The sequence below is a fragment of the Vanacampus margaritifer genome, chromosome 4, assembly GCF_051991255.1.
Source record: "Vanacampus margaritifer isolate UIUO_Vmar chromosome 4, RoL_Vmar_1.0, whole genome shotgun sequence".
Taxonomy (NCBI): domain Eukaryota; kingdom Metazoa; phylum Chordata; class Actinopteri; order Syngnathiformes; family Syngnathidae; genus Vanacampus; species Vanacampus margaritifer.
In genome coordinates this window covers 32,434,791-32,459,898 of record NC_135435.1, presented here as the reverse complement: position 1 = coordinate 32,459,898, position 25,108 = coordinate 32,434,791, and the positions used below count along the sequence as shown (strand labels likewise).

The following is a 25,108-nucleotide window of genomic DNA, read 5'->3' as shown; positions in this document are numbered from 1 at the left end:
CGCCGGTGGCTTCACTTCTCCCAATGGCGAGTCATTGGCATTGGGCAACCCCTGTGTGACGTTCTCGGCAACGGCCAGCTGCGCAGTGCGCACGCGCCTCCATTTGTCAACATAGTTCTCCTTATTCCGGACGGCGACAAGTTACAAGTTGGAGCTGAGCTGAGCAGGTAACAAGCACAAGTCGACCTTCTGCTGACTGCACTGAGCTTCTTTTTTTTTCTTCCTTTTTCTCTCTTATTTTTTGGTGTCGTCTCGAGCTTGTTTGCTGTCGGCGGTAACGCCTGCTGTCGGCTAACGAGCTAGCCGCTGCTTGGAGGCTTTTGCCGCCGCTCGGAGGCTTTTGCCGCCGCTCGCCTTCTTTTTCTGGAAGCTTCGTCCGCTCAGCGTCGCGCCTTCACGAGTCAACTTTGGTTCGGACTTGACACGTTGGTGCTCATCCATTGTCCAACTTGTTCATGATGCGTCCGGAGCCAGTTTGAAGTTGAAGGCCTTCCTTCCGAAAGTCGTCGGTTCGCATGCCGGCTTGGTCGGCAAACTTTCAAAACAACACAAAAAGCTGCCAACTGTCTCGTTTTCTCTCGAGGGACGACCGGACTTGGGCACACCTGCTCTAGAGGATCGAGCTCTCGACCCGAAAAATACTATCATATAGAAAGGCTTCCCAATCCTGCTGGTCGAGGGACGGATCAGTCCTGTAGGAGTTTGGAGATGTTTCCGTCCTCCAACACACCTGATTCATATAAATCAGCTCTCCAGAAGCCTGATAATAATACGGTTAAAAAGAATAGTAGGCCTTTAAAAAAAAAAAAAAAGAACTTGAGGCCTTTATTTTTTCTACTTCCATATTTTGTGGAGCCCTCGGGGTCTCTGGAAGGCCCTGTCGCCCATGGTGGCGAATCTGGACCTTGGCTGGTGGAGAAGGAGGAGCCAAGGTGTGCTGTGGCATCGTGAAGGGAGGCCGAGTAGGGGCAGTTTGATGAATGCATTTGTGGGTGAGAAGGCAGTTGTTGTTTTTTGTTTTTTCATGTATTGAAGTGGCAACCAGTGGAGGGATTTCAGGACCGGGGTGGTGATGTGGTTATATTTGCGCCTCCTCATCAGGACCCGGGCTAACAATTCTTTAGAATCAGGTGTTGTTGGAGGGCAGAAACGTCTCAAATCTGCAAATCTGTGCCGTCGAGGACCAGGATTGGGGAAGAATGGCTTTTGGTTCAGTGTTGAAGGAGTTGGAAAATCAAGGTTTATTTGTATTCATTAAAACTAAAAATAAAAATGGTGCTAACCCTTATAGCAAAAGTGGGCGTGGCACCCAAATAACTGAAAAGCGTCTACGGTCTGAGCGAAGAGACTTTGACTTGACTTGAGGCAACTTGAAGAGATGTCACCGACTGGGGAGGTTCTGGTGACTTGACATGGAAAAAGCCGTCGTTGGCCTGCCGGCGGCTGGAAGTTCAGAAACGTGTCATCTCAGTGCTCGCCAGTAAACGATGGCGATGGAATGTGCACAACCAGACCAAAAGAGCAAATCTGATGGATCCATTCAAGTGGATCAAAGTCCAAATATTGAATATTAGCAATGAGAAAAGCATGAGCGTCTGGATTTCATCTGAACGGGACGTCTCACTCGGACCCGCGTCGGTGAAGTTTGGGTGGCCCCGACCCAGCGGGCCGCCGTTAGCATGTGTGTGTGTTCATGTTGCCGTTGTTTGGCTGCCGCGATACACAAACAAGTGACACGTGCCGCGTTTTCAACCTCTATGCTAACAATGCTACTTTTGTTAGCCCACCTGAGGCCTTTGACATGATGTGTTGGCTTTCGTAAGTTGTGGAAATGTTTTTTCAACAGAGAACGGCAAGAACGAGCGGGCGGGCGAGTGTCGTCATGGCGGCGGCCGCCGGCACCACCAAGATTTCCTGGCGTCTGCGTGAGTCTCACTTCCTGTTTGTCCCCACGCGTCGTCCGGCACGCCGGTTCTGTTGTGACGACATCCTGTATGTGCGTGCGTGCGTGCAGAGGAGTTTGAGGCTCACGCCAGTCGCGTTTGCTGCGCCTCTCTGGGCAAAAGTACGGGCCGCCTCCTGGCGAGCGGCGGCGAGGACTGCAAAGTCAACATCTGGTCCGTCAGCAAGGCCAACTGCATCATGGTACTTCCCGTGCCGCCGCGCCGTCTAGCGCCACCCGCTGGCCGTCATGTTTACACGCGTGTTTGCCAGAGTCTGTGCGGCCACAAAAAGGCGGTGGAGGTCGTCCACTTCAGCGCGTCCGAGGAGCAGTTGGCCACCGGCTCGCAGTCGGGATCCATCCTGGTGTGGGACCTGGAGGCCGCCAAGAGTCAGAACACTTCCTCATCGTCTTGTCTTGTCTTGTCCTTTTCCTTTCCTTTCAGCTGCCTTCGTACTTGCACTCTTGCGCTTACTACTTTTTTTCACCGATTGTGCACGCAGCCGTCCCTTGTACTGCACTTTTTTTTTTCCCGTTTTGCTTTTGTGTTCAAGCACACGCACACACACACTGGCTGATGTTGGTGTGGATTGGCGCCAGCCAGCCAAGAAGAAGGACTTGAGCATGTCCCACAGCGCCGTCGCAGACATGACGTCTTGCGTCTTGATTGGTTTATTAGGTCATTTGGGCGTGGTTTACGGTAAGCTCAATTTGCGTCCAATTCCGAAGAAAGCAAACAATTCCATATGAAAATGATTGCATGTCTTTGCAATCTTCACATTTGCATCTTTTTGTGGCGCGTGCGGCGTAGCGTGCGGCGTAGCGTAGCATGCGGCTGTTTTAGTCCAATGGAAAAGCGGCGTTAGAAACGAAGCACGTTCCTCAACCATTTTTTTTTGCAAACAAGCTGCAAGCCGCACACATTTCAGGACGTGGATACAACAGTCCGATGTGAGAGTGGACAAAAATCATCTCTGCACCTGCCTGCGGATTTTGCATTGCTATTTTGCCGGAAGCTGTCAAATGTGGGCAAATAATAATATCGGCGTTCGCGCCATAAACAAGGGACGGCTGCCGTTGCTCTTGATCTGTCTGCATTTCCACTTGCTTTGGAATCAGCTCCAACTTTGAAGCTTGCTGTGTGTGTGCGTGGACGCAGTGTTGCGGACTCTCCCGGGACACAAATCCAGCATCACCAGTTTTGGGTTCCATCCGTTTGGGGACTTTTTGGTGTCCGGCTCCACTGACACCAACATCAAGGTCTGTGTGTGAGCGTGTGTTTTGAGTGTGTGCTTACGTCGGCTAACGTCATGTGACCTTGTCCTGTGTCACGTGACCACGGCCGGCATCAGATGTGGGACTTGCGGCGGAAAGGTCCCATTTACAGGTACAAGGTGAGCTGCTGGCCGGCCGCGTCTTTGTTTGATGTGATTGGCGGCTTGGAAGTCACGTGACCGCGACCTCTTCCAGGGTCACACGGCGGCCGTTCGGAGCGTGGCCTTCAGCCCGGACGGCAAGTGGTTGGCGTCGGCCGGTGACGACTGCACGGTCAAGGTAAGGGGGCTGGTCACCAAGCAAAAAATGTCCAAAATACTCAGCAGACCCAAAAATGGTTGATGGCCACTAGCTTTATGCTAACAGAATGCATTCGTCAGTGGAGCTTGTAACATGTTGATGTGTTTGGTGACAGCTGTGGGACCTGAAGCAGGCCAAGACCATCACGGAGTTCACCGCGCACACGGCCACCGTCGCCGCCATTAAGTTTCACCCCAACGAGTACCTGCTGGCCTCGGGCGGCGCCGACGGGTAGGCCTCGCCGTCACGTGCCGGCGCGCCCTCATTGCATCAAATCAGGACGTGTGCGCGCGTGCGTGTGCGCAGGTGGGTGAGGCTGTGGGATCTGGAGAAGTTCTGCCAGGTGGGGGCGCTGCAGGACACGGCTGCCGTCAGGTGAATCCATGCAACAAAAGGCAAAGGTGTATCGGAAGGGGTCAAAGTGCACGAGCAGTCCACGATCACATGAATTTTGTGAACGGATACTTGAACTTGTTCATGTTCAGAATTTGGTCAGAATTTTTTATAATAGACTCACCATCATCGTCTGTGGGTAAACAAATTCACGATCCTGCTCCATTTTTTTTTTCTTTCCCAACAAAGTTACTTTTAGGCCAGATTGTTTTCCTCCCTGTCAGTGTTGGAGAAGTTTATGTTCTACGCCAACTAGTTGACAGTTGAGTTCACAAACGTAACATTCCGAATAATGACTTTTTGGGAACTAAGTTAATTGTTCCCAAAATGAGCTCAGTCTTCGTTGTCCCTTCAACACCACGTGTTCTTCTCGGCCATGCTAGCTAGCGTTTGACCCTTAAGTGGGAGAATGAGCCCAATTTTTGGATTCAGCCCAACCCAAACGTCAGCTTTGTGCCACCCATGTCAAACCCGATCAAACTAACAAAAATGTACACTGATGTGCTCAAGCTTTTTTTTTGCCACATGATTGAAATGATTGGTGGGATTTCAAAATGATTGAGAACTGAAAACCTTCCTTCAAAGCTTCTTGACAGCGTTTAGTCGGCTAACAAGGACACAAATGAGGCGTCCTTCAAAAAGTGTCGATTGGCTCCAAAATGAGCACCTTCACAAATCCACAACGTTGAGGTCACGTTGCTTCCAAATGTCAACCGTCCATCAACTTTTGGACGTCGAACTTGTTGGCGCGTCCAATGAGAATCCTTTCAATGCTAACACTTGGCATGCTAACATGTAGCAAAGGAAGCTATTAGCCAAAGCACGCACACAGAAGGGTTAGCGATCGGGGACCGTTTGGAAAGAGCTTGAATGCTAACAGTTGGCAACCCGCGCACAGAAACGCTCGCCTGCACCTGCCGGTCGTCGTCACGGTCCAAAGAATCGTGTGTTTGCGTCTGCAGGTGTGTGACGTTTAGTGCCGACGGCAGCTGCCTGTTCAGCGGCCACGCCGACGTCCTTCGCGTGTGCGCGTGGGAACCCGAGCGCTGGCTGGACGCGGTGACGGTGGGCTGGGGGCCGCTGGCTGACCTGGCGCTCTGCAACCAGCAGCTGGTGCGTATCGTCCCGCCGTCCCCAAATGACTCGCGCCGGAGGCCTCGATCGCCTCGTAGGTCATCGGATACACTCGTTTGGGTTCAAGGGCCACATTTCTATCCACGCTAATGAGGCGTAATAAGTTGCTTTGGTGCAAAGAATTGCCAAATTTTACCCTTCATTTTGTTGTTGTTGTGTTTTGTTTATGGTTTTATTGAACATATAAACATCGGTTAAACACAAAACACATTACAAGTATAAAATATAAGTTGAAGTAAAAAAAAAAAAAAAATAGGAAGAAAGAAAAGCGATAACATGTTCAAAAGGGGTAGGAGGAAGTTAAAAACGTATCTCGTCCTACTGGTTTGATGTTGATACAATAATAAGGTTAATGCAGTTAATTGTGAAGGAATGCAATTAACTCATTTGCGCACGGTTGGCAGCTGACGTGTGTTTTGCGTGTCAGATGGGCGTGTCTCACCAGCTGAGCGGCGTGTCCACCTACGTGGTGGACCTGAAGCACGTGAAGAGGAGCGCCGATGCCGCCGGCGCCGATGACGAGGCCGCGCCGGCGCCGCCCGCCGACGCCAAACTACGCCGCAGCTACCAACGGCCATCTCAAGGGTCAGACGCGGTGACGGCTCTCGTGCGGCGTGACTTTCTGCCGCCCGGCGTAACGTCTCCCCGTGATGTCGGCAGCCTCAAGCGGAGCGCCGAAGCGGAGAGGCGGAGTCCCGAGGGCGAAAGGCGGAGCGCCAGCGAGGACGAGGCTGACGAGAAAGTTTCGTCGGCCGAGATCCACAACGCGCAAGACTACCGTGAGATCTTCCAGCCCCGCAATGCCATATGTGCGCACGTGACGTCACGCCAGGTGCCGACGCGACTCGCTTGTCACTCATGCCGATTGTTTTGCGTTCAGCTCGGACGCCTCCCAGGATGCCGGAGCCTTTTCGCGCCCCGCCCCAGGACGGTGAGTCACGGCGCATCACGTCATTTGATGACACGGTCTGACGGCCGTCGCCATCTCCCTTCTCTCCTCAGAACCGCCCGTCAACAACTCGCCGCTTTTTCTCCACCAGCAGCCGGTCAGCGAACACGACGTCGTCCCCGTCAAAGTGTGCGCCGCCTCTCAAAGTGTGTGCGTGCGCGCGTGTGTACCGCAGGGTTCTCCGTTAGTCACGCGCATCCAGAGGGTGGAGCCGACGGTAATGGCCTGCGTGACACGTCCCGCCGCGGGCCAGCCGCTTCCCGCCCCACCCGCGGCGGGCCCGCCGCTTCCCGCCCCGCCCGCCGCGGGCCAGCCGTTTCCCGCCCCGCCCGCCAGCGAGCCGGCCCCCCCGCCGCCGCAAATTTTCCCGGTGGGCAGGCACGAGCCCAGCGGCCTCAACGTGGCCGACTTCCTGTCGGTGAGGCTTCCTCTCACAACGTTGTGGCGGTGCTCTTGCGGCGGCGTCGGTCTCGCCTGCCATGCGCTTTTCCCTGCAGGGCCGTCGCGGCGTCATCCTGAGCGAAAACGAGGTTTTGAATCACATCCGCAACGGCCACAAGACCATGTGCGTGGTCCTCGCCAACCGCCACAAGAACCTGCAAAGCGTCAGGGACGTGTGGGGCCGCCACGGCATCAAGGTCAGTCGCGCTCGTGCAACGTCAGCAAACGCGCGCAAACAAAGAGCTTTGGCGTTTTCTTTTTATTTCTCTTGCTACGGACGAGCGTGAAGGCCAGGAGAGAAAGAAAAAGCTTGGCAGGATTCTCCCTTTTAAAGTGAAAATTCTGAATTGTGAATTCATCTCATCTCAGAATTCTGACTTCAAAGTGAGAATTCTGAGAATCCAACCTTTTTTTTTTCTCTCTTCACTGGCCCTCGTCCTCTTCCGTCGATGTGCGTGCGTCCTTTTGTGACTTTCATCTTTACAAATTGTATGTTGATATTTTGCAACGCTGGCAATTGAGGCGACCGAGTTGACGTCATCCGAGTCGTCCGGCCGCTCCGTCCAAATCGACAAGAGCTTAAAGAAAAGTCCACAACAAACTTCCTCTAACTCTGACAAACAATCGGACACGTGCGGGCAGTCCGGTTCAATTTCTTTTTCATTGAAAAGAGTCTTAAAAGGTCGGCCACAAATCTGAACGCCATCGCCTCCAAGATGGCTTTTTGCCCTTCCGACCTGCAAATCAACAATCGGGTCACGCACACGCCGTCGACGAGCACAAAACTCGTACCTTCACTCAAACCAGGCATGGCCCGCATTCCATTCTGACGCCGTTGGCAGCAATACGGCCATATCACTGTTTTTGATCCAACATGACCTCTTTTTATTTAGTTTTATTTTTATTTTTATATTTGGCCTTAAATGCAAGCAGTATTTTTTTTGTCCAATTGAAGACAATCTGTTTTCTTTTTCAACAAAATTCTGAATATTTGGTACTGAAGAAACGTGTACCGTGTTAGCTTTCAATAAATCCTTCAATGTTAACATTCTTCTTAGTAAGTCACAATTGTTTCTCACCAGTGAGCCATTTGTAGAACAGACCCGGTGTTGTCCTTGGGACTAACGAGTACAAGTTGGCACCGCGGTCAATACTCATTCAGCCATGTTGGCAACCTGTCTTTGATCTGGTGGCAGAGAATCTATTTTCATGTCCGCAGAGCGCCCTGGACGCCGCCGTGGCCATGGACGACCTTTCCATCGTGGTGGACGTCCTCAACATCATCAACGTGCAGCCGTCAGTCGCACGCAAGCAAACGCACGCACAGCGGCCGCGTGCCATGCGGACGACACACCGTGTGCGTTTGTGCTTTCAGGTCGCTATGGAAACTGGACGTGTGCGCAAGCAGTCTCCCTCAGATTGACAAACTGCTGCAGAGTAAATACGAAAGGTCAGTTGATGCCTTTCATCACGACGAGCACCTCGCGATGGCCGCACACGTCGTCAGACTCCGGCTGCTCCTCGTCACTTTGCCGATTATATTGACGAAGCCGCCCACGCAAATCACATGAGTGTGAGAGCGCTTGCGGTCGAGCGCCTGCGGGGGGCGGTAGTGAGAAAGCAAAAGCAAAACATACCTGACAATGACAAGCAAGCATTTGGGCCTCGCTCAGGTGATGCCAGTGACGTTAGCCTTGCTCAAAATTTGCCGCCATTTTGACTAACTAGTAATCAAATCAGTTAAGCAATTATTTATGTTGGTTCAACAAGGCTGTATTTTATTTGAATTTCATTTACTGTTAAGTATGCACTTCAATGAAGTATTGGCAAAGCCAGTTGTCATTTTCATCTTAAGCGGAATTGTCAGCGTCTGATGAAAGTAAGGTGGAATCTAACTTAGTTACTTTTGAAATGGCGTCAAGTAAGAAAGGGACTTTTTCAAGGTGACCGTCAGGGCTGCCGACCTCACGCACGCGTCTTGCATCCAATGGAGGATTCCCGACAGCAAAGTCAGCAGACAAATACAACAGACGTTATCCCAAAAAAAAGCCAAAGGCATTGTGGGGGTTTTCCAATTCATATTCCCACCTGAAGCAGTCGCATCATCCGTCGTCTTCGGCGCGTGGACGGCTCGCAAAAGGAAGAAGTCTGAAAGATTTTTGTGTTTTCAGGATGCCAGTCCAGTCACTATTTTGCGTTTGCGTCCAACAAAAACTCAAATATGAACGCTTGACAATGCTAACTACGGCGTCAGAAAACAGAAAACGAACAAGTCCGATTGTGTGAGGTCCTCACATTGAATCGCTACATTCAAAAAGGGTTTACATTGAAAAAGGGACTGGCTGTTGAATTCCTTTTTTTAAAGGACAAATTTATGTCAATCCAAATCCAGAAGACTCCCGTCTTTTTTTTAATGAAAATAATTATTTGTCTTCATTTAATTTGAAATAGAAATGAACTTTGTTCAAGTTGAAAATGCACTTTTTCGTGTCGAAAGTGGGTGTGACTTATTTATCTATTTATGATGTGAGGCGGGCTTGTCGCCATCTGCTCAACGCAACGATTCAAGTCACTTGCAAACTTCCTTTACTGACTGCCGGCTTTCAAAAGTGACTTTTAGCGTGTTTATGTTTGCGCGTGTGTCAGTTACATGCAGTGCGGCTGCACGTCCCTGAAGATCATCATGAAATATTTCTGGCCGCTCATCTGGGACATGCTGAGGGCGGGGCCATCGGTGGGCGTGGACGTCACGCGAGAGGAACGGTGAGTGGTCACGTGAAGCGCGGAGTCCGACCCCCGTCCGACCCCCCTTTAACCTCCAACCCTCTCCAGGCAGCAAAAGTGCCGCGTGTGCTGCAAACAGCTACAGAACATCAACAACGTGGTGAAGAGCAAAGCGGCGCAGGTGGGCCGGCACGGCTGCGCCTTCGGGGAACTGCGGATGCTCTTGGCGCAGCTGGACCAACACCTGTGAGCGCCGCTACGTCCAAACGGGATCTGGATGCGCTTCCCCTGAAAATGCCACTCGGGGGGGTCGGCAGCGATGGATGATTGCAAGCGCGCATTTGTTCTACTGCGAGGGGATTTTGAGTTTGATGTGGAAGTTGGCATGTCGCGATTGGCCAGTCGGCACTGATGGACAACGGACTGCGTCGAGACGGGCCTTTTGATGGCGCATCTCGTCAATGTGTTCCGTCCACTCCATCAAAATGTTGACATTCTCCAGGTAACGATTGTCGATGTCATTGTTGCACTTTTATGCATTTTGGAAATAAAAACATTTGAAGATGACTTGAGTTGAGCCTGGTTACCACGGCGATTAGGGTTGCTCCGGGCTCAAAGTGGAAGAGGTTGGGATGAGTGCTGCAACCACACTGGCTCAAATAAGCACCTTTTGGGGGGGTGTTGTTATTGCAAGCTTTCATGTGGTATGATCTGCTAAAACACTGCGAACCTGTGGGTGGCATGCACGTATCAACACGGTCTAAATTGTGCCTTTGAAAGAGGTCATTGCTTCTCAAAATAACTTCATGGCTTAGTGCGTGACTAAATATTCAAGTCATATGCTTTGAAAACTCTGCAAACATATTTCATGGGAAAAAAAGAATCATTTGGAAACCTAATTTTACAATGTCTTAAAATATCCTTTAGAGGGCGCCGGGCGGGGATGAAGAGCACGTCTGCACTTGGGCCGGCGCCAAGAAACAAGAGAAGAAGAAGACGCGGAAGCAAATTGTGCTTGCTTGGGGGCTTTTTCGTGGTACTTCGCAGGACATTTTTGTTTGTTTGTTCTCCTCCCGGGCCCCGGCCATGGCGACGGTGGACGTGGAGGACGAGAGCAATTTGGCGTCCGTCTTTCAGGACTGTTTCCCGGACAGTTGGAGGGACAGGGCGGACCTGGCGTCCTACTTGGCGGAGCTCAGCTCGTTCGGCGTGGAGCAGTTGGGCCGCGAGCAGGATCGGCTGGCGGACGAGCGAGCGAGCATCCTGGAGCAGACCCGACACTTGGCCTTCGCCAACTACCACACCTTCATCCGCACCGCCGACTGCACGGAGCGCATCTACCGAGACTTCGGTCTCGTCGAGGCCGCCGTGTCGCGGCTGCTCGACAAGCTGCCCGCCCTAGAACAGAGATGCCGGTCCGCCTACAACACACACACACTTGACCCATAATGTTCCATTTGCGAGGTTCTCTCTTTATTTTTTTTTTTCATTCTCGAGTTTGTCGGTCAAGCGACGCCGTTTGTTGACGTGTCCAGTCCGTGAACAGAATGTCGCCCCGTCGGCGCTTATTGGAGGACGTCACCAAGTGAAACGAAGTTGTCAGCCAATGGGAGAAGGGCTTCCCCGGGTAGCAGACCAATCGCAAAGGCCGGCGGAGATCAGTTGACAACTAATCAGTGCTCGAATGTTGAAGGTGTTTGGAAGCAGATTTTCATTCAATAGACACAAAAAAGGCCCTTTGGCCTGAAGCTGTCTTCTGATTCTCCAAATCGGTGCTGCCTTTTATGCTGGTTGAAGTTGTCACTTCAATTGTCGGGTTGCTAGTTTGAGTCATTTGGGAGTTGGTTGCGAAGTCAGTTGAGTTTAGGCGCCATCCGGGTCATGGGTCGCAAAAACCCGGGTCCTCGAGGGACAGGGTCTGCCATGTCTTTGAGGTTCCCATCCTCCAACACACCTGAATCAAATGATCAGGATCGTTCTGGGGTTTCTGCGGAGCTTGCTGATGGTTTAAATCAGGTGTGCTGACGGACGTCCCACACAGACTCAACATTTGTGACAAACTCAAGTCTTGTCAGTTGCTCCGTATCTGAGTGGATTTTCAAATCGTACATAAATTGATCTCATTTTATTTGCCCTTCACCTTACAATTCCAATAGGTTAATCTGGCCTTTATTTAAAAAAAAAAAAAAAAAAAACGGACATGAATTCAAATGGACAGTCGAGGAAATGCGTAAGTTGCGTCCTTAACGTCCATCCAAAATTTGACAAAAATGCCGATTGTTTTGTCTTTTTTCTGTTTTGGTGGCGGAAGTTGTGATTGGGACAGCTGAGCGCTAACCACGCTTGCTTGCGTTCAGGAGCTTCGCCAAGGAGGCGGAGCAGATGTCGGCCAGCCGTCGCATGAACACGCTGACGCTGAACCGCCACACGGAGATCTTGGAGATCCTGGAGATCCCGCAGCTGATGGACACGTGCGTGCGCAACGCTTACTACGACCAAGCGCTGGAGCTGGCCGCGTACGTCCGCCGGCTGGACAAGAAACACGGCGCGCTTCCTGTCATACGGGTACCACAACCGTTCACACGAGATCTCGTTTGGCCGCGGGTGGAAAAAAGTCGGCAATTCAGAAACTTCCATTTTAGGCCTTAAATGTCTTAAACACGCTTATTTTCATTCCAGGGCTCAAATTTTCTTTACCAAAGTCTTCAGATTGACATCGGCTCCGTTCGTTCGCTTTTGGACAGGCCAGAATGTCAAATGTGGACAGCTTGCGTCACAATCAAGCAAATATATGAACTCTTATTTTGTAGGTGGCGCAGGAAGTGTTAATTTCATCTTCATGTTGTGTGAGAGGCAACGAGCGTTGAAACGTTAAAGCGTTGCCAGTGTCCAAAAATCCCCCATCTATTTTTAAATGTTAACTTTCAATAAATGTTAACATTCTTCTTAGTAAGTCACACTGTCCCATCAAAGGCTACTCATGTTGTCCTTGGGCCTAACTGGTACCCACTGGCACCATCTATTTATTTATTTGAAGGACGATGCCCATGAATGAGTGTGTCTTTCCTCTTGCTCGTCCCTCCTGCATGCGTGAGAAAGAAGGTCGATTGGAGGTCAGGAACTTGAAAGAGGCGGTTTGAAAAGTAGCACTTTGGTAAAAGCATGCTAAAATGTGACAGCCCAACCCTGAACACTGTCACGTGTGTGTGTGTGCGTGCGCGTTCAGGGCCTGGTGCGCGAAGTGGGTGCGAGCGCTCAGCTGATGCTGCTTCAGCTGCTGCAGCAGCTGCGCAGTGACGGGCAGCTGTCGTCGTGCCTGCGCGTGGTGGGCTACCTGCGGCGAATGGACGCCTTCGGAGAGGCGGAGCTCCGCGTCAAGTTCCTGCAGGCGCGCGGCGCCTGGCTGCGCGCGGCGCTGGACGGCGTCCCGGACGGCGAGCCCTACGCGCACGTCAGCAAGAGCGCCGAGGCGTGCCGCGTGCACCTCTTTGACATCATCACGCAGTACCGCGCCATCTTCTCGGAGCAGCGCCGGCCCGCCGCCGCCTCGCACCGGCCCGACATCCTGCACGGCTGGGTGCTCGCCGAGGTGACGACCCGAAACATAACGCTCACATACTCTGCTGCCACCTGCTGGCTGTCTTTGTAATTACTGCCATTGCTTCAAGCCTTCTCTTCCGTTGAGAGGCTGCATCAAAGCCTTCTTATGCTCCAGCATAAAAAACGTATCAAAGTGTTTTTGCCGACATTTAAATGACAACGTTTTTGGTAGCAAATGAGTTCAAATGGCGACGACAATGTGGCAGTTTTAGTATCGCGTTAATGAATGGAGTCTCGAAAAGCTTGTTGGCTGCACGTCCACGTCGGCGCTGGCCAAAGGTCCCGATTTGCAATAAAAAACAAAACAACAACAACAACCGTGAACTTAGTTGAAAGTTTGCCAACGATGGCTGCGCAAATGCGAATGTTTATTCGTGAATTCGAAGTTTATTTCCATGGACCTTCATACCGACATGTGACAAATGTTCACCTTTGGAATTGTGATTGGCTGTGCAGCACCAGCTAGCAGCCGTCCGTCCGTCCGTCCGTCCGTCCGTGGCGACTAAGATGCGTTTGTTTTTTGCGCAGGTGTGCGAGTTGGTGGCGGTGCTGGAGCGCGACCTCCGGCGCGGCGTGGGCACCCGCCTGGACTCGCTGGCGGCACAGTGCATGTACCTGGGCCTGTCCTTCAGCCGGGTGGGCGTGGACTTCCGCGGCCGGATGGCGGCCGCTTTGGCGCGGGCGGCGGCCGACGCCTTCGGGAGCGCGGCGCGCGAGGCGGCGGCGCACTTCCAACGGGACATGAACGCGTACGCGCCGGTGGCCGCGCCCTCCGTGCCGGGGCCCGCCGCCTCCCGCGGCCAAACGGCGGAGCCGGCCGGAACGCTGGCGCCGCCCGCCGTCCTCCTGGACTTCCCGCCGCTGGGTCGCTTCCTCAACCGCATCCTGGTCGCCTTCAACGAGCTGCGCCTCTGCTGCCCCCTGGCGCTCGTCCAGCGCGTCACGGCCGACTTGCTCCGCGCCCTCGGCCACGTAAGACAAACGCGCTGGCTCAAAGTTTGGCGGGAAAGGTCACGATGAGCCGGCGATGCGTGGAAGCGGGCGCCGGCGCATATGGAGACCGACGCCATCGCCGGCGTTCGCTGGCGTTCGCCGCCGTCCTCCTCAATTTGCCGCAGACACGCAAAGGCCTGAAACTCCTCGTGACCTTTCATCCCAACGTGGGCCGTTTGTCACCAGCGTGTGCCGCCCGTCTCGCCATCAGGTGAGCGCTCAGCTGTCGGCCTTCCACCGCGCCGAGGACTCGGCGTTGAGCGACGGCGAGCGGCGAGTGTTCGTGCGCATGTGCCGCGTCTACGCCCGAGACCTGCTGCCCTTTCTGGACCGCTGCCTGCGCGTCCTCTTCCCTGCCCAGCAGATGGCGCTCGTCCTTGGTCAGGAGCCTTCATCATCCTCATCCTCATCCTCATCCTGCCCCTCCCCTCCCTTTCAACAAGGCCAATGTCACAAAAGTGCGCACACCCTTCGCATTCCTTCTCGCATGACACGTTGAAAAGTTGTCCGTCTTTGTCTGTCCATTGGTTGGGCCGTCCAAATAACTCAAGCCCTGGCAACAAAAGTCAGCACACCCCTAAGTGAAAGTGTCCAAATTCCCTCCCCAGGATCACGTTGGTGTTTCAAGGCGTCGGCTGTGAATGGTGAGCAGGCGTGCTCACATCACGGCAAAAAAAAATTTGTTGCCGAAGATTGCCCAAAGTCAACGTTGGACGCCTTCCGAGTGCTGGCAGGGGCCATCGTTGCAAGATGTGGAAGCGTATCCTGTGGTCTGATGAGACCCATTTGCTTCAGATAGGTCAAGCGTGCCTTTCCTGCAGGCAAGCGTGGCGGCGGCATGAGTGTCATGGCCGCTTGACTGAATGCATGTCCCCAGACCTAAACCCTATTGAGCATGTGCGGGCCGTCCTCAAACGAAATGAAGGTGGTCCGGAACCACTCATCTGAATATATGACTGGATAGCCGATAGCCCATAAACACAGGTGCAAGCCGTTGAAGCCACAGGGCTGCCATCTTGCTCCTCCCATCTCACGAGCAGACTGCGGAGGGTCGGGCTGTTGCGGCGGGATGGTCACTATTTTTTAAGTAAAAAAAAAAAAAGTGGACTTTGAAGACCCCCTTTTCCTTTTATCGCTCAGTTCTTTAGACCCCAACATTAGATTTGGCAGAGGCATCTTGTGTTGAATTATTAATCCTGTAAACATCATTAAGTATATGATTTATGCATGTATTTAAGACAATTTGTTAAATGTCTGAAGTCCTCTTGTTTAACAAATTTAAATCATCATAAATCATGCCGTTTCTACTAAGTACGTCTCAAATGTTCTCCAATTTGGAAACTGAAAATGTATGGGATGATATGTCGAGAAACGTTTCTTGGGAGGAGCAATATGGCCGCCTCGTGGCTTCAAAAGTCTTGGCCCATCGGCTATCCAGCCATAGATTCAGATCAGTGTCTGGAAGCTCCGTGATGTCATCATGGAGGAGTGGCAATCTGCTGGCCACACGTTGGCCATTTTCACTTAGAGGTGGACTCACTTTTGTTGCCAGGGGTTGAACTTTGATATTGAGCTTATTTTGCAGGACCAAACGATGAAAACTGAGCACTTTTCAGTCCAAGTGTCCTTCCTTTTCTTCTCATGTTTGCATCTGGTGAAAGCAGAAATGTGAGGGGTGTGCAGACTTTTGTGATATGGTGTACATTGCACATGTTGACGTCACGCCACGGCACGTGTCCTACATACACACGAGCGACATGTTGAGCCAACCAAAGTCGTACATGTGATGAACTCGCCGTCATCGATGCCGTGTGTCATGAGTGTGCAAAACATGACATGTCACAAACAGAACGCGCGTTTCTTAATGATGGCGGCGTGCGTGCGTGCAGGCGTTCCGGTGTCTCACCTGCTCAGCGGCGGCGAGCGTTTGGCCAGCGTGGACGTGGAGAAGCTTCTGGAGCCGCTCGGGTTCTTGCCTCCCGAGGACGACGAAGCTCCGGCCGACGTCGGCGCCGAGCCCAGCAGCACGACGGGCGCAGAGCAGCGCTCGGGAGACGCGGAGGTGGCGCCCATACGGCGCCAAGACCACCCGGAGACGGAGAAGCAACCGGAAGCCTGAGCGTCCAAATCCCGTCCCGTCCACCAAGGAAGAGGTTCATCGGCGCTGAATGCCGGAAGTCCGTTCCCAGGTGGGCGTGGCTAACAAACAGGAAGTTCGACCAGCTGGTGTTGTATGCTGTTTTGGAACAGCAAATGTGGCACGAAAATGTTGTGGACTTCCACATTTGACGTGTAAGAAAATGTCCAGACAAAGCCTTGATGGACCTTCTGTCATGTCGGGGAAGACAATTGGATTGTCCGGACTGCTACGAGACAAAAGCAAAAACGGATTTTTAGTTTTTTATGGAAAATAAATGCTTTTTGTCCAAAGAATTGATATCGGATCATTTGTGTGTCGCGCCACACTGCTTGGGAGTCAAACCTCCACAGCCCGTCCGTCTCTTGGGCGCCCGTATAACGTTGTGTCGCTCGCCAGATGAGACAGTCGGGCCCGTCCGAGCAAGCGCAACCTGTCAAATGCTTTCGTCCTTCCCGGCAAAACGCTCGGCAGGCGGCAAGAATGACTTGAAGCCCAACCCCAGATTCACAACCAACCTCGAGTTTTTCTCTGTCCCCGCCTCCTTTACGCCACACACCACATTTCATTTCCTCATTCACAAAGTCCGCTGAGTTTTTGCCTAAACACGTCTATAGAGCGTGAAATCCACTTTTGTCACGAACGTGGCATGACCTTTTGACAATGACACTGTTGATGAAGGTGCCGCTATATTGCGCAAGGAATTTAAATATTTGTCGTGACATTGTTATCAGACCACACACAGAAATGCTGGCCTTTCTGGACACTTTTCTTTTTGAGCGGCACCGTTTCACATCCTAGTCCATCATCTACATACACAACTGAATCCGTCCTCACATTTGCAACATTGCCGGCGCCGTCGTCACGCGCTCGCTCACATCACAGCATATATTGTGTGTTGCAGTCGCTCCGTGTTTTTTGGTTTTTAAAAAAACGTCCGAATAATGTTTTTATATTTCATCTTAAGTCAAGTGCGCTTCTCCTTCGCAGGATTGCACCCAAATGAAATGGATTCATGAGCTAGCATTCAACAGGCTTCCCCTGATTGCAAAGGATTACATGAAATGTAACGCAACGTCCTCCAACGCCGCCTTCCTCTACTTTTTCTTTAGACATGTTCAAATTCGCCATAAAATCGCATTAAGATTTGCAGTGGGGATTTGAGAGGGGTTAATAATAAAAAAAAACATTTGAAAAAAACGCGGACACGGAGGGCGGCGGGCGCTCTGCTTCCCCGTTGCCAGGGTGACTCGACGAATCGGGGCTCCGTTGATTTGGTCTTTTTAGTGTAGCTGTCACGTCAGGTGAAACTACTCCGCGTTGATCAAACGACCTCAAAGCAGCTGTCCTGGAAAGGGAAACGCAGAGTTTCCGCTCTCAGTGTAAGTCAACTCGCTGTTCATCGTTAGTTAGTTAGTTGTGAAATGGATCCCAGGTGTTTCACCGACTGAAGTCATTTTCAAACCTTTCAGGGCAACTACGTTGAAATTGATTTGAGAAGTGTGGGACACGCTCTTGTACAGTAGGTGGCGGTATGCGCCTGAAAGTTGCTTGCATTCCGCCATTAATTGGAAGAAGAAAAAGAGTCTGGCTCCATTTCACAAGGTGGCGGTAATGCAACTCAAGTTAGTTACCAACAACTAAGGGAAGAAGAAGAAGAAGAAGAAGAAGAAGAAGAAGAAGAAGAAGAAGAAGTCGTCGTTAGTCTGTCAACCGGCTAAAGAAAGAAGACGACGACGCCGCGCCGACGTTTGCTGATCGCCGTGAGGTCTGCATAGCGCGTGTCGCCTCGCGGCGTTTGTGCTGGGTTCGAGCATGGCGTACCAGTTGTACAGGAACACCACGCTGGGAAACAGCCTGCAGGAGAGCCTCGACGAGCTCATCCAGGTGAGCGGCGAGCCTGCTACGTGTTAACCTAGCGACACTTGGAGTTTACGCTAGCGATTAGCCACTTTGCCGGCCGAGAAAGAAAGGAGGGGAGGGAGGGGGGGGCACCCCGTGGCGCCGTTCCTTCCCACGCCGTTGAACTTGCAAACAAATAGGGACGCGCCTGGATTGGACTTTTATTGCACTTTTCCACATCACGCACATACTCGACGTTTCTTGCGACGCCTGCGCTTCGCCATTTTGGATGTGGCAACTTGCGAGCCGAAATTGAACGAATGCGCACGCGCGCGCTCTCATTGGCCGAGCGGGGATGCGCAGAAGCATCCAAGCAAGCATGAGCTGCGCAGCTTGTTTGCTCGTTTCGGCACGTTTGGTCCCATCGTCACACTTGATTTTTGTTGTTGTTTTTGCTCCTCAAGATCAGATGTTTTCAATGCTGTAAGGCGTTTTGTCCAAATCCGGTCCTAGCATGTTTTTGCGCTCTCCCTCCTCTAACACACCTGATTCAAATGAGCAGCTAATCGGAAAGTTCTGCAGGAGCCTGATAATCTTAATCTTTTCAATCAAAGTACGACAAAAGCAAGCGTGTGTGTTGTGTTGTGTGTGTGCCAGACGCAGCAGATCACGCCCCAGTTGGCCCTGCAGGTTCTTCTTCAGTTCGACAAAGCCATCAACACGGCCCTCGCCAACCGCGTCCGCAACCGCGTCAACTTCAAGGTGAGTCGAGCGGCGGCGCTTTGGAGAAAAATGTGTGGTCCAGCCGGCCGTGCTGACGTGGCCGTTGTGTTGTCAGGGTTCACTCAACACGTACCGCTTCTGCGACAACGTGTGGACGTTCGTGTTGAACGACGTGGAGTTCCGAGAGGTCACCGACCTGGTCAAGGTGGACAAGGTCAAGATTGTGGCGTGCGACGGAAAGAGTAAGTGCTGACACAAGCGCTTGCCTGCAAGCCCGATCCAAAATAAGTTTGGCCTTTCAAGCCGTCACAGCTTGTCGAACCAACGTCCAGACTTTGTCCGATCCAAATGGACTGAGAAATTTGAGAACTTCACTCGCACGTTTGCTTCTCACAACCGCACGCACGCTAAAGTTTTTCCAAAATCTTGTTGGTGCTTCCCGACCTTTGAATTGGTTGCAGATGAGCAGATTGCAAAAGTGCAATTGATTTGTCAGCTGTCCACGATGACGACTTTCAATGGAAGGTTCCGGGGAAGCCGCTTGCTTACTTTTGCTTTCTTTTCTTTTGTGGCAGCTCCGCAAGCGTTTGCATTTTCCGTCGTGGAAGTTTTTGTACAAATGGCGGGGACGCATTTGTGCAAAAGTGGAGCGAGCCGCCGCCGCCGCCTTCTCCTACTTATCAGTAGCTTTTTGTTGGCTTTGTCTTTTTCAGATTCCGGCTCCAACGCCGCCGATTGACCACGCCCTCCGCCGACGCCCTCGAGTGGACGTGTCATCGATGTGTGTGCGTGTCAACTTGCAGCAGCATTTTACTTCAGTCTTGTTTTGTAACTTGAATAAAAAAAAGTCAAGACGGGCGTGTGGTTTGGTTGCGGCTCAGCCAGTCGAGCCGCCTGCAATGCCACCAAAAGTTTTTTGTCTTTTGCTCCAAATGTGGCGTGGTGCAAATATTGGACGATGAGCAAACAAAGCAAAATTTGGCATTTGTTGGCATGCCAGCAGCAGAATGTCGTCGTCGTCGTCGTCATCATGAAGCGGCCTTAGACAAAAAAAAGGGAAAAATTCATCATGAAGCGGTCGGCGCGTTGGCTAGAGCGGCGGGAAGGTCTTTCTTCCCAGGACCAGAAATGCCAAACGGAAGAATTTCTCCAAATTGGCCTGTGCCGGCAAACGCTCGCGTCCGTCAGCAAGCGACTCCGGCGATGTGAAGACAAAACGGCACAAGTGCAGACAGACTTTCTACAAAATCTGAGTAACGTCCATCTGCTCTTGTACACTCGTGAGTGGTTGTGTTTTTCCTTTCTGAAGACAAAAAGTTTTGAATGAATTTATTTTTTACCAAAGGCAGCAGCGAACACCAAAATGACTAAAGAAGTCAATACAAACCTTAGAAAAGAAACTAATGATGGCATGAGCACCTGAAATGGTTCTAAAATCACCCATAAGAACCCCCCCCCCAAAAAGCAATTGATTGCTTCCATACATGTCAACAATATGAGTTAAAAAAAAAAAAAAACATGGAGGGAGGTGTTAGATGAGGCCGATTAGCTAAACTATGCCGTTGTGACCTTTCCTGGTTTGGCACTTTTCTATCTGCAGTTCTGCACTCTGGCACGCTTCTCCTGTTGAGAGCAGTTAAGACCATCAGGTCACATTTTTTCATATGGGTTTTCATCCACAAGTCTAAAAGATCAATTGAAGTAAAAAAGAAAACAAGAATAGGAAGAAAGAAAATAGTTTATATGGTCGAAAGGGGTAGGAGGAAGTTAAAACGGATCTAGTCCTACCCCTTGTTCGTCTGATGTTAATAAAATAAGGTAATGTATTCCAACAAAAGGAAGAGTCGGACGATAAAGAAAGGCAATTTTGGGGGACGACGGAACATTAATATTTTTGGAATTAGTTAAAGAAGCGAATAATGCTATTTTAGATGAAAAATGACGCTACGGTTTATCAAGTATTAAAAACGCAAACTCTTACGACGTCATCGCACGGCACAGTCGCTTCCTGGTGTTCTTCTTCTTTTAAATTACTGGTGGATCACATCTTTGTGGTGTATAGCGCCACCTATGGCGGCGCAGTCCCCTCTCAATATTCGCAAAAGAAGAACTGATGGAAACCGGCATAAGTCGCATGTCCGTTTTGCGCATTTTCAGTACATTCGCTTAAATATTCGAAACAATTGGATGGAAACCTGACTATAGACTAGGCCAAGACAATATAAGAGTAGACGCCATTTTGAGTCGCCATTCAGCTGATAAGGCTCCACAGCAGTGTACTCGATCTTTCTGGCATCAGTCTCCTGTTGTTGTTATTAGTATGGCGAGCATTCAAGATAAAAGAACCGGTGAAAGTTCCCATACAGAGGGGTCCGGGTGGGAAGTGTGGAAAAAGGTTCTCGGGGGTTTGCCACATCCACATCTCATCAATGATGAGTGTTACCCTAATATGCTGTTGTTGTTTCTCGGAGTCTGGCCAAAGACGGGCTACAAATGGTGTCAAGTTTTTGATGATTTTCTGGCGTCTTCCTGCTAAATAAAGCAACACGGCAGGACAGGATTCGTGCACGTCTCACTTTATTCCACACTCTCAAGAACGAGGCTCGCTCGGTTACACCTCTCTCTATTTTTCTCGCTCATGACATGCGCAGTACACCAAACAAAACACCTCCGTATGAAACTAAAATATAAAACCAAAAGTAGTCATGCTCACGTGACATTCCTATACGCCGCAAACAACGGTGAAGGCTTAGTGAGGAAACCGACTGGAGAAAACCAGGTCCGGAAAGTCAAAGCCCTGAAGGCGTTGGCCACAGGTGCTTTTCAGGTGGAGCACAAGCTTGTTTAGCCGCCAGTTGAGTGCAAGCACGTGTGGAAGAAGCCATTCTGTGGCAGGGTTTGGACTTTCTGGACCAAGATTTCCACAAACCTGTCCATGTCAAAGACACGTACGACTTCTAAGGGGACTCATTGAAATGACTGGCGCGCGGGGCAAGGGAGAGCCCCCTGCCAGCAGGGCAGGAAATGTGTCGATCGCCCTTCAAAACGAGACCACGTGAAGAAAACTTCTTCGTCAGGGAACCCAAGAAAGAAGACAACAACAACAAAGAAGATGAAAAAGATGGTGGAGAGTGTGTGTTCGGACCTAATGAAAACGGGTTAGGTTTGCCCTTGGTGGCAAGCTCTCCATTTTTCTTTCCTCTTGGTGGGTTTGGGACCAGGGGTGGCAAATCCAGGTCCGGTAGAAAGTAAAAACCCTACCTCAGTTTGGCTTGAGCCCCTGATGCTAGCTAGCTCCCTAGCTAGATGGAGCTAGCTAGCTAGCTAGCATCAGGGGCTAAAGTCAAACTGTGGCAGGGCCTTCACTTTCTGGACCCGGATTTGCCACCTCTGTTTGGGGCAAAAATGTGACATAGCCGTCCGTCCTGGGTTGCGCTACACCGAGCGCACAGTTGCAATTTGACAGACCCAAAAACTGTCGTCGTTGGTGTTGAAATACGACATGAGAATGCGATGGGCTGATATGATGCAGTGGAGCCAGCGCAATATTTTGCTGGCTCGTTTGCAACATCAGGTGGCCATTGAAAAACACAATCTTTTTACCTTTGAAAATGTTGTGAATTTGAGTATTGTGAAAGTGTCTTTTAAATGTTTGTATATCTGTGCGTGACCGCCATTATCCGGTCCGGTGGTGAGACTCCGGAGCTTCTGTGGACCGACCGGCAGACGCCAGAGCCTCAATAAGTGGGGACAGTTGAAAGTTTAGAACAACTTTGGGTCCGTCTCGCTTCTGCTATCAGGGAACTCAACTCTCCCCGCTGAAGGGAAATTGGAGACAAATACAAATGTCTTCAACACAAAAGTCAAACAGTGGCTGAAGTCGGGCCAAAACGAGCGATGAGTAAGCACCATCAACTGTACAGGAAATGTACTTGTGTAATATTATTGTATATTGTTGGAAATTGATTTGTGATTTGAATGACTCTCATTTGAGGCTTTCTTACATCCGCCCGAGGGACTGCTAATGACAATTAGCTTAGCATCGCTAACTTGGCCACACTTACATTGTAAAATGTAAAATAATGTGCATTGTCCCTTTCAAATAAATCAATTCAAATTCGATTAGCGGTTGTGTTGTGGTGTGCTTTCGATCCGCTTTGACTGACGCAACTTCTTGTGCGTGTGCCGCTCTGACTTGTGGTGTTCCACAGGGTTCTGTTTTGGGGCCCTGCTGTTTTCTTTCTATTTGCTGCTACGCGGTTGACAGGCCAATCTGAGCGAAAAGGAGGCGTTTTCATTCAGGTCACTTTTAATTCTCAATTTGATTTGTAATGCACTTTGGATTTCAACCATTTCTGTCTTGTCTGGACCAAATCAAGGCCTGGATGCCAATCAGGGGGAACGTCAAGTGAAGGTTCTCGGATTCATTGATGACTGAAAGCAGCAGCAGCAAAGGAAGTCATTTGGGTTGTCACAAATGCGCTTGGCACTGCAACGTGGGCGGAAAACAAAGCAGAAAATGTGAAGATGCTGCAATCCGGACCAAGTGAGTCACCGTAAACCAGGTCAGACTCGCGACCCACTAACACGCATCACTTCCGGTGGCAAGCCAGCGAGCGCTCACCCTGACTGAAAAACTCTTCTAGCAATGAGTGCTTGGATGCGGGATGGATTCGGGACTTGTGCAACTTTCCAGTCTTGTGCTCAGTTCGCCTCTTCAGTTTTGCCCCCGTCGGCCTTCCGGCCGCATCCTTGTTGTCACGCTCCTCCCGCCCGTCACAGTCCGTCAGTGAGCTCCATTGGACGCCTCACCCGAGCGAGATTACGTCAACAGGATGTGAGGCGCAAGTTGCGGTAGTAAGCAGTTTTGGTCTGCGGGGGCTCTCCAAGCCGGCGTCCTTTCATCCCAACCAGCAACCCGACGAGATCAAAAGCCACCGATGACCTCGAATCTTTCATGTGTGCGAAAGTGGGTCGGGCGTCATGCTTCGTCATGCCGGCCGGCCCGTGCGGTTTGACCGGGAACATGAAAGATGACATCAGCTCCGGCAAATCCGGATAAAGGTCGCCAGTAATGGCGCAATCTTGTCATTCGCACACCTCAACCTCCGGCAGAACCCGAGGAGCCTCCCAACAGAAGAATGTTTTCCACGCTGAATGGCGCGATTGCGACGGTAAGACGTGCTCGTCCGCTGCTTGAGGGCACGAGGCCTCACGATTGGCCGAAATTGAGCGCTTGTCAAGGCCGCAATTCTGAAGGCCGCAATTCTGAAGGCCGCAATTCTGAAGGCCGCCGCTGGCTTTTGGACTTCATCGTACAGACTGTTTGCAGACTCTTGAAACTTGTTTTGAGTTGTGAGTTGACTTTGGTTTAGTCGCTGTTCAATAAGTCTCTTTGTCATTGATATACGTCTCGTTATTCGTGCTTTCTGCATCTTTTAGACGGGTCTAGGTTGACTCTAAAATAATGCCAGACCTTGAATGCATGCAAAAATACAAGAACAAGGTCCTCTTCCAACTATTAATCCCAAATATAAACGTGAATTTGCGTTAATGACTTCTTAACAATATTGTAAACACCAGAATGAATAATAATTACATCAAACTGTTACACTTACAACTCATGTGATGTGTTCAGGTGGCGATAACAATGATGACGGCGTTGCTGTCAGGGGGCGTGGCCATCGTGGAAGCAGACGGCCAATCCAAAGCCTCGGCGGCGGAGGCGAAGATTCATTCGCCAACCAAAACCGTGTCCCTGGAACTCAACCCCGACATCTTGCTTTCTTCCGAAACCTTCCGGCCGCTGCACGACCGCTCCATCTCACCCTGGACTTACAAGTAGGACTACGCGCGCACACACACACGCACACACACGCTCACACTTCCACATCTGACCGTGACGTGCGTGCGTGCCTGCCAGCGTGTCGCAGGACGCGTCGGTGTTCCCGCGGGTGTCGGAGGCCCGCTGCGTGTTGCGCGGCTGTCTGGACGCAAACGGCGTGGAGGACCTGAGGCTCAAGTCGCGGCCCATCCTGCGACAGGTTCTGCTGCTGCGCCGCCTCAAGGCGTCCACCGGCGGCGCTCCGCAGCAGGGTCTGGCTCACCGCTACCGCTTGGAGCCCCGCCTCCTCGCGGTGGGCTGCACGTGCGTCAGAGATCAGCAACAGCAGCAACTCTGACCAAAGAGCAACGGTGGGCCTTCATTGTTTCAAATGGAATCTGGTGAATAAACGTGTGCTGTCATTGAACGGAGGAAACTCGCCTCATTGCCGCATGGCGTTTGAAGATCGTGGATATCTTTAGAGGAATCCCTCAAATGTCCGAGCTTTGCAACAATTCTAATAAACTTGATAATCATTTTGGCGAAATTTCACATACACGAATCCAAAGTTATTCGAAACCTTTGTTTTTAGTTTTTGAAATGGAAACCAAACAGTACATTAATACTTTATTGAGATATGTCACCAAGAAAGTGATGAGAACTTTGGCTTTATGATCTTTAAAAAAAACAACAACAAAAACAATTGAAATATTCCCCCTGTTTTTTTTGTTTGTTGGTTGGTTTATTTTTTTCTGTATTAATAACGTGTGTGTAATGTTCACAATTAGTTTGCGTTTTCTGTGGAAATTGTTCAATAAAGTTATATGAGAA

At 50.9% G+C, this 25,108-nt stretch overlaps 4 protein-coding genes across 15 annotated transcripts; all 4 read left to right on the top strand.

Annotated features, from left to right (window-relative positions):
• The first annotated feature begins 42 nt into the window (after positions 1–42).
• On the top strand, positions 43–9,725 carry katnb1 (katanin p80 (WD repeat containing) subunit B 1). 8 transcript variants are annotated; one of them, XM_077562773.1, is made up of 21 exons: positions 43–167; positions 1,847–1,925; positions 2,015–2,145; positions 2,215–2,332; positions 3,102–3,202; positions 3,295–3,336; positions 3,413–3,496; positions 3,633–3,748; positions 3,824–3,892; positions 4,873–5,023; positions 5,472–5,629; positions 5,705–5,853; positions 5,925–5,975; positions 6,047–6,090; positions 6,169–6,260; positions 6,291–6,411; positions 6,491–6,631; positions 7,654–7,730; positions 7,810–7,884; positions 9,081–9,197; positions 9,267–9,725. In XM_077562773.1, the coding sequence occupies exons 2-21, from the start codon at positions 1,883–1,885 to the stop codon at positions 9,406–9,408; spliced, it is 2,022 nt and encodes a 673-aa protein (XP_077418899.1). In that variant the 5' UTR covers positions 43–167; positions 1,847–1,882; the 3' UTR covers positions 9,409–9,725. The 8 variants fall into 8 exon arrangements, with proteins under 8 accessions (XP_077418899.1, XP_077418900.1, XP_077418901.1 ...); XM_077562774.1 differs by having other exon boundaries at positions 6,169–6,279; positions 6,310–6,411; XM_077562775.1 differs by having other exon boundaries at positions 5,705–5,823; positions 6,169–6,411.
• On the top strand, positions 9,518–16,184 carry cog8 (component of oligomeric golgi complex 8). Of its 3 annotated transcripts, none has more exons than XM_077562779.1 (7): positions 9,518–9,660; positions 10,086–10,573; positions 11,516–11,723; positions 12,385–12,747; positions 13,287–13,730; positions 13,963–14,131; positions 15,641–16,184. In XM_077562779.1, exons 1-7 carry the CDS (start codon positions 9,604–9,606, stop codon positions 15,868–15,870), a joined length of 1,959 nt encoding a protein of 652 aa, XP_077418905.1. In that variant the 5' UTR covers positions 9,518–9,603; the 3' UTR covers positions 15,871–16,184. The 3 variants fall into 3 exon arrangements, with proteins under 3 accessions (XP_077418905.1, XP_077418902.1, XP_077418903.1); XM_077562776.1 differs by having other exon boundaries at positions 13,963–14,209; XM_077562777.1 differs by lacking the exon at positions 15,641–16,184 and adding an exon at positions 14,360–15,626 and having other exon boundaries at positions 13,963–14,209.
• Positions 16,185–17,114: 930 nt separating this feature from the next.
• On the top strand, positions 17,115–19,307 carry gtf2a2 (general transcription factor IIA, 2). 2 transcript variants are annotated; one of them, XM_077564591.1, is made up of 5 exons: positions 17,115–17,270; positions 17,361–17,775; positions 18,388–18,492; positions 18,569–18,695; positions 19,167–19,307. In XM_077564591.1, the coding sequence occupies exons 2-5, from the start codon at positions 17,704–17,706 to the stop codon at positions 19,190–19,192; spliced, it is 330 nt and encodes a 109-aa protein (XP_077420717.1). In that variant the 5' UTR covers positions 17,115–17,270; positions 17,361–17,703; the 3' UTR covers positions 19,193–19,307. The 2 variants fall into 2 exon arrangements, with proteins under 2 accessions (XP_077420717.1, XP_077420716.1); XM_077564590.1 differs by having other exon boundaries at positions 17,221–17,775.
• A 123-nt stretch (positions 19,308–19,430) lies between these two features.
• On the top strand, positions 19,431–25,020 carry il17a/f1 (interleukin 17a/f1). Of its 2 annotated transcripts, none has more exons than XM_077564589.1 (3): positions 19,431–21,611; positions 24,092–24,294; positions 24,377–25,020. In XM_077564589.1, exons 2-3 carry the CDS (start codon positions 24,104–24,106, stop codon positions 24,633–24,635), a joined length of 450 nt encoding a protein of 149 aa, XP_077420715.1. In that variant the 5' UTR covers positions 19,431–21,611; positions 24,092–24,103; the 3' UTR covers positions 24,636–25,020. The 2 variants fall into 2 exon arrangements, with proteins under 2 accessions (XP_077420715.1, XP_077420714.1); XM_077564588.1 differs by lacking the exon at positions 19,431–21,611 and adding an exon at positions 23,321–23,627.
• The last annotated feature ends 88 nt before the right edge of the window (positions 25,021–25,108 follow it).

Bases quoted from the DNA above. Each gene is read 5' to 3' on its own strand.
- katnb1 (XM_077562768.1), top strand. From the start codon at position 1,883: ATGGCGGCGGCCGCCGGCACCACCAAGATTTCCTGGCGTCTGC. The intron at 3,337-3,412 runs GTGAGCTGCTGG...GACCTCTTCCAG, and splicing joins GTCCCATTTACAGGTACAAG to GGTCACACGGCGGCCGTTCG. The intron at 5,854-5,924 runs GTGCGCACGTGA...TTTTGCGTTCAG, and splicing joins CCAGCCCCGCAATGCCATAT to CTCGGACGCCTCCCAGGATG.
- cog8 (XM_077562776.1), top strand. From the start codon at position 9,604: ATGGCGCATCTCGTCAATGTGTTCCGTCCACTCCATCAAAATGTTGAC. The intron at 10,574-11,515 runs GTCCGCCTACAA...GCTTGCGTTCAG, and splicing joins GCCCTAGAACAGAGATGCCG to GAGCTTCGCCAAGGAGGCGG. The intron at 14,210-15,640 runs GTGCGCACACCC...GCGTGCGTGCAG, and splicing joins ACAAGGCCAATGTCACAAAA to GCGTTCCGGTGTCTCACCTG.
- gtf2a2 (XM_077564591.1), top strand. From the start codon at position 17,704: ATGGCGTACCAGTTGTACAGGAACACCACGCTGGGAAACAGCCTGCAG. The intron at 17,776-18,387 runs GTGAGCGGCGAG...TGTGTGTGCCAG, and splicing joins GCCTCGACGAGCTCATCCAG to ACGCAGCAGATCACGCCCCA. The intron at 18,493-18,568 runs GTGAGTCGAGCG...TTGTGTTGTCAG, and splicing joins GCAACCGCGTCAACTTCAAG to GGTTCACTCAACACGTACCG.
- il17a/f1 (XM_077564588.1), top strand. From the start codon at position 23,595: ATGTTTTCCACGCTGAATGGCGCGATTGCGACG. The intron at 23,628-24,091 runs GTAAGACGTGCT...TGATGTGTTCAG, and splicing joins TGAATGGCGCGATTGCGACG to GTGGCGATAACAATGATGAC. The intron at 24,295-24,376 runs GTAGGACTACGC...CGTGCCTGCCAG, and splicing joins ATCTCACCCTGGACTTACAA to CGTGTCGCAGGACGCGTCGG.